We start from the raw sequence: 6,373 nt of genomic DNA, 5'->3' as shown, positions 1-6,373 counted from the left end.
TGAGTACAGTTGCTGAGGTATCTTTTTGTACTTTTCTGTCAGGGATGGGCCAGATTGAGAGGGGTGGTACGAGGGCGAGACTTGGCGTTGATGTTCAGATACACTGAAGACAGACCGCGGAGGTTGCACTTCAGAAGTGGCTGTTGGTTATGTGCTTGATATTATCGCCGAGGTATCTTTTTGTATTTTTCTGCTGGGGATGGGCCAGATTAGGAAGGGCGGTACAATGGTGAGACTTGGCGTTGGTGTTTTGGAACATCAAAGATGGACAGGGTTTTCGCGGAGGTCGCTCCTCAGATATCTCCACAACTACAGATCGGGGATCTTCCAAAATCGAGAAGATTGGTGCATATGGCTAGGTCTCTTCACCTTACAATTTGTATGGCACTTTGGCCCGGGGTTGTGGTGTGGTAGGGGAGAATGGGGGATACTCCCACACAGGAGTTTCGAACAACGTCCGGTTCACGTTTGGCTGGATAACTCCACCACCACACAGGGTATGCGGTCGGCGATGGGGTCAGAATGCTTGTATGATCGAGGGCTTTTCACTGGATCTATCGGCGGGTTCTTATTCGAAAAATCGAGCGAGTTCGTGGTGGAGCGGTTGATACTGAGACTGTGTTGATATTGCTGTAGTTGAAATCATACATATCTTTACTGAAGATATGTCTGTTATCAGTTCATCTGTCTGATTGATAATAATCTGATGAATTTTTTTCTACTCTTCAGAAGAAATCTCTTCTGAATCATTATCTAGATAATACAATCTGAATAGAGTATTAGTATTAACATGTACAGTGTTCTTATAATAGTGAATTATCATTCATGAAAGATATGAGCTTAGAACTAAGACTCAATTCATCAGTTGATTACTATGATAATCTATTACTGACAACTGAAAAGCAGATATAAGAGTGATATAATCTGTGATAACTGTAAACTTATTATTTAAATACTGCAGTAATTTCTGCAGAGCTCATATAAGTTTAAGACACTTCAATTCAGTTATTCAGTAGCACTTTTCAGTCATACTCAATCAGTGAGAGAGAAATAGAATAGATCTTTCAATATTATTCATTTTAACTTAATATAGAACTATTCTGATATCTCTTTACTTACTGATGTTCATATACAATATAAAGAGATATTTAAAGTCAGAATATATCTGAATGAGAGTGTTTATCAAGACTTACTTTATCATGTTAAATAAATGTCTGACTTCTGTGAGCAGAGTGTGAAACTGCAGTGAGTTCTCAAATCTCATTAACTTAATCTTAGCTGTGTATGATACTTTTTTCTGACTCATTTTTAAATCATTATATAGTAACTTAATCTTGAAAGTCTCTAATACTTTCATCTGATCTGCATAAAAGCTGATAAAATCACAATAATAATTGAAGAGACTGATGATTTCTTCTAGTTCTCTGAGTATTATAGAGAACACTAGATTAGTGATAGTAGCTATTTTCTCTTCTTAAGTAAATATGTCTAGTTAGCTGACATAGTGACTTAGCAAATGCACTGAGAGATACATGAAATGATATTTAGTTAATGACATTGTTATCTCAGATATCTTAAGAGCTGCAAAGACTTGCTGTATATAATGAAGATATTCATTCAGTAAGTGAGAGAAGATAATGATATTGTTTACATAGACTAACACAAATTGTCATAGAAATTTCACTAGAATCTTCTTTATACACTATTGAAAGAACTCAGGCAAGATTATCAATCTCATTGTAATAACTATAAAATGTTCAAGATCTCAGTGCAGAGTCATGAACATGATTTTAAAATGATTACTCTGTTCAATTGCTTATTAAAAGAAGCCTTCATAAATATTCATGAATAAGAATACTATAGAACTGCTGAGTGATTGCAACACATCTTATTATATTAATAGAGAATATGCATTGAGAAGTAAGTATGTATTTACTTTTCACAAATCAATCATCACTCTCAGCTTTTCTCTAAGTCAGATTACAAAGATGAATGAAGCAATGAGATTTCTATCTCTGAGAGAAACATGTTTAATTTTTCTATCTTACAGAAGCAGGTTCAGAATCTGATCAGCAGCTTTATAATCTCTTTAAGACAGAGAATAGAGTCTCTGTTTCAGACTGAAAAAGTTGCTCTCATCAATGAACTGCAGTGATATCTTAACATTGTTTTGTCTGAAAGTAAACCTAGACTGAAGTTAAATAGTTTGTAATGTCAGTTGATGATTGCTTGAATAACTGCTTGATCTTCTGCTGCTCAGTAATCTGATACATTTGCTTAAATCTGCTCAGTGAGAGTGTCTGCTATGAGAATTTGAAGCAGATTATTCTGATCTTCTGCATTCATCAAATGTAATTTAATGTATGAGATAGAAAACAGGGAATCTTTCAAGTCAGAATAATGAATGATATCAGTATTAACAGTATAAATGACAATCTTCTTTCACTGCTGAGGCAGCTGTGAGTTTGACAGGCATCTACCCGCACAGATAGTGTCTCTGATAATCTTGATATTTATGAAATATCTTCTGTGAAATGTAACAAGCTCACTGTGAATGTTGATAGTTGCTTTCACTGATAATAATATATCATTAGCTATGATTATATTACATTCAAGATATCACACTAAGTGAAATTTGTCTTTAACAATGAAAAGAGAATCATCATTCACTCTTAAGATGAGATCTGTTATTATGAATAGATTTGATTCATCAGCTTTCAAGTCAACTTCTTAAATGCTCACACATTGATCATGTAGCATAGAGATCAGTTGATAATAAGAGAAGAATAGACTTACTATTATTATATTGATAAGTGATATATTTATATCTGTATTCATACAAACAGAGAGATCATCTTGTGATGTAATGACAGAAATAATGAGAAAGATATAAGACAAATACTGTAGTCTACTAATATATTCTTCATCACTTATAGAGATGTTACACACTGTAACTGCATATATATCAGTATTAAAGATATTCTGATAATCATCTGAGAGAATGTCTGTAGATAAGATAAGTCTCTCAGTATCTATCTTACTAATTATTTTTCTGACTCACTATTGAAATCTAGACTGAGATCTAGATTCAGCAGCTTATTATCATCTTTTCTGATACTTTTCAGTGCAACTTAATTCATCAGATAATCACTGTTCTTCTCTTTTTTAAGACAGCAGTTAGTATAATGAGAGTCTCTGCAGATATAGCACTCTGCTACAGATATCAGTAATCTTTCTTCTTCTGTTATATACTGAATCAGCAACTTACTCATTGTGAAGACACTTATGAGAATCACTGCTGTCTTTGCAGTAGATACAGACAGCTTTGTAGCTTCTGTCTGCTTGAATAGAGAGATGTGATACAGATAGTGATTATTATTCTGTTCAAAATGTCTGAAACTATATATATAGTCAGCAAATTAAGTCTTCTGATCAGTTCAGACATATGAGACAGCTAACTCATTGTCTTTAATTCATCATTGAAAGTTGTTCAATTGTTTAATAAGAATGAGCAGTGTAATTAAGAAAAGATTGAACTCTAAATTCTTCTACAAGAGTCTCTTTATTATAACAGAATCAGAGATTGCAGTAACTCACAGTAAGTTAATCTTCTATGAGATATATAACATCAGAGACAGTTTATCTGACTTCTTAAAGAAAAAACACAGAGTTTGAGCTTTCATTCAAGCTTTCTCTTCTGATAGCTGAAACTCGCGTTTTAACTTATCAATGATGATAGAGAGAGAGATATTCATATTCTTTCTCATTTTAATAGACAGACTGTTATATCATTTCAATGCCTGACTCTTCAGACACAGAGAGAATATACAGAGAACTGTGTCATCTCTCTCCTGTGTGATGATGAATTTCAAGTGACTGATAAATGCTATTATATCTGTTTCTGCTGAGTTGAATAGTATGATATTATCAGTCTGTAATCTCACTGATCTATCATCACTTTATGCAGATAAACAGAGTCTACTATCAAGCAGAAGATTAAGATTGTTATGAATGAGTGTCTGATCTCTGCACATTCAGTTTCTCTCTGAGTTATAAGTAAAATGTACAGTGTTAACTTCTCTGAGGAAATTAATTCTGTCTCTTATTAGATTATAACAGTGTGTTCTGTCTTCAGCACTGTACAGTCTCTGTAAAATTGTCAGTGTTTGTCAGATTCTAGAAGATGATTTGAAGCCTTTCTTAAAGAAGGCATCTAATTATCATGCAGACTTGTTAAGAAAATTATCAGCTCTGATATCTGTTCTGTTAATCTGAGCTGAACAGTCTGTCTGCTGATGACAGTTCAGCTTCTATCTTTGAGCAGTGAGTGTAGCTTTCTCAGCATGAAAGCTATTTCACACTTTTATCAATCTACTTCTTTCATCTGTCAATTGTTTGAGATTCTCTTGAAGTTTGCTGACATATTTATTAATGAGAGTGATACACTTATTCAACTGCTTCTTTCACTGATCAAGCTGATATTTATATTCATTGAGCTTACTCTCTTATTAGATCAGTTGAGCTTCTAGCTGTTCTAACTTCTCAATTATATCTAGTATTACTGCTTTATCAGAAGAAGTGTGATTTTGATGATTAAATTTATAAAAGCTTGAAGCTATTGAATCTCTCTTCTTAGTATTCTTTGTGACATCTGTGCAGAAGGCCTGCAATCAGAGATCAATGACATTCTTTCATTCTACTACTAAAGCAGAGTTAAGAATCATTTTTATGTTGTTATAATATCTGACTGATACACTTATAAAAATATCTTTTACTTTGATATAATTGTACAGCATCACTTAGCTTTTGACACTTTTATACTGTCTGTCTGTGTTCTATCAGACTTCTGTAATTATAATAGTATGCTTTTCAGTCATTACTTGTAAGTAAGTTTGTTCTGAGTTAGATTCATCAGTGAATTCACAGATAAGTTATTTAATTTTACTGATAAGCTTATTCAGTTCAGTGAAGAGAAGTAGCTGATGAGAGCTGCTCTAAGTGATTCATCTATTCTGCTTTATTATTGTGACAGAGCTGATGAAGTTATATAAGAGTGTGAAGATAAGTTTACTGTGACTGTGATCATGACCTAGATTAATTACTAGTGCTATGATATTCTGAAGTGAAAGATACTTAAATAATTATTAGCTAGATCTATCATCAGCTGTAGTATTGAATAAAATAGATTTAAATAACTGCAGATCAGATCAATCACTAGCTGTGATACTGAAGAAGATAGAACAGCTGAATAATCACAAGCTAGATCAATCACTAGCTGCAGTGTTGAAAGAAGATAGAATAACTAATCAGACTGATTATCAGCTAGTCAATTCTCAGTGTCTGCAGCTCAGTTCAATCACCAGTACTATATATATTAAGAGTAAAGTGAAAGTTAAAGAGACTAGAAGAACTTGATTCTTAACAAGACATACTATCAAATTGTAGTGTACACTGCTATGTAGAGTCAGATATAAGAATAAAAACTTATCTTATTCTCTAAAAGATAAGAGATGAGCATACACTCTTATATATACAGTGATTGTTTTATAGAGATTAACTCTTGTAGAAGAAGTGATCATCTATAAAGAGAAGAATAGAGACTCTGTAGAGAAGAAGTGAATGCTCTTATAGAAGAAGTTATTATTATTATTATTCTTCAATTATAGATGTATGCAGTCAGAGACTATGACATCTATCTGAGAATCTTTAGTTCTCAGGGTTTTTCCTATATCTATAGAGTCAACTATTATACATTTATCAATTTCAAATATGCAAAATCAGAAAATTCCAGCCCAGAATACAAAAACTGTTTACAAATTGCAGTATTTTAACACCTTCTGATAGTTTGAAACCATTTGAAAATATTATGACAAAAGAAAAGAGAACATAGTCTTAAAGATAGACACATTAAATAGATAGAGAAAAGAACAGAAGGAAACAAGTACAGTAAAGAGAGACTATAACAAAACAAAATTATTAAAAGATGATGTATAGCTGTTTCAACAGACTATATCTAGTCAATTTCCACCTCTTCATATTCAGATACTTCTGAATTCAGTCATTTTCTTGTAGCTGCTCTAGTTTCTGATAGAAAGTCTATTAAGTATTTAGTTCCTGTCTCAGTTGAGAATAAGAACCTCATATTTAATTGATTTAAATCATACTTCTTCTTTAATCTGACTCTGAGACTATTGTTTATAGAAGAAGTAATTGTATATAAAGAAAAGAATGAAGACTCTGTAGAGAAGAAGTAAAAGCTCTCATAGAAGAAGTAATCACATATGAAGAAAAGAGCAGAGAGAGAAGATAGGCAGAAGCTTCAGAAAACAGCAAGAAATAAAGCAGAAGCTAGAGCTGAATAGAGAGTGAAAGC

The 6,373-nt window shown here is 32.7% G+C and overlaps 1 protein-coding gene across 1 annotated transcript; it reads left to right on the top strand.

Annotated features, from left to right (window-relative positions):
* Nucleotides 1-226: 226 nt before the first annotated feature.
* On the top strand, nucleotides 227-625 carry BDCG_06266 (uncharacterized protein; the record flags this gene model as incomplete). The annotated part of the gene is made up of 1 exon (XM_045421999.1): nucleotides 227-625. The coding sequence occupies one exon, from the start codon at nucleotides 227-229 to the stop codon at nucleotides 623-625; it is 399 nt and encodes a 132-aa protein (XP_045277736.1).
* Nucleotides 626-6,373: the final 5,748 nt, after the last annotated feature.

This window comes from Blastomyces dermatitidis (assembly GCF_000003525.1).
Source record: "Blastomyces dermatitidis ER-3 genomic scaffold supercont1.6, whole genome shotgun sequence".
NCBI lineage: Eukaryota > Fungi > Ascomycota > Eurotiomycetes > Onygenales > Ajellomycetaceae > Blastomyces > Blastomyces dermatitidis.
The sequence above is the reverse complement of the archived record's forward strand: the minus strand, read 5'-3'. Positions and strand labels throughout refer to the sequence as shown.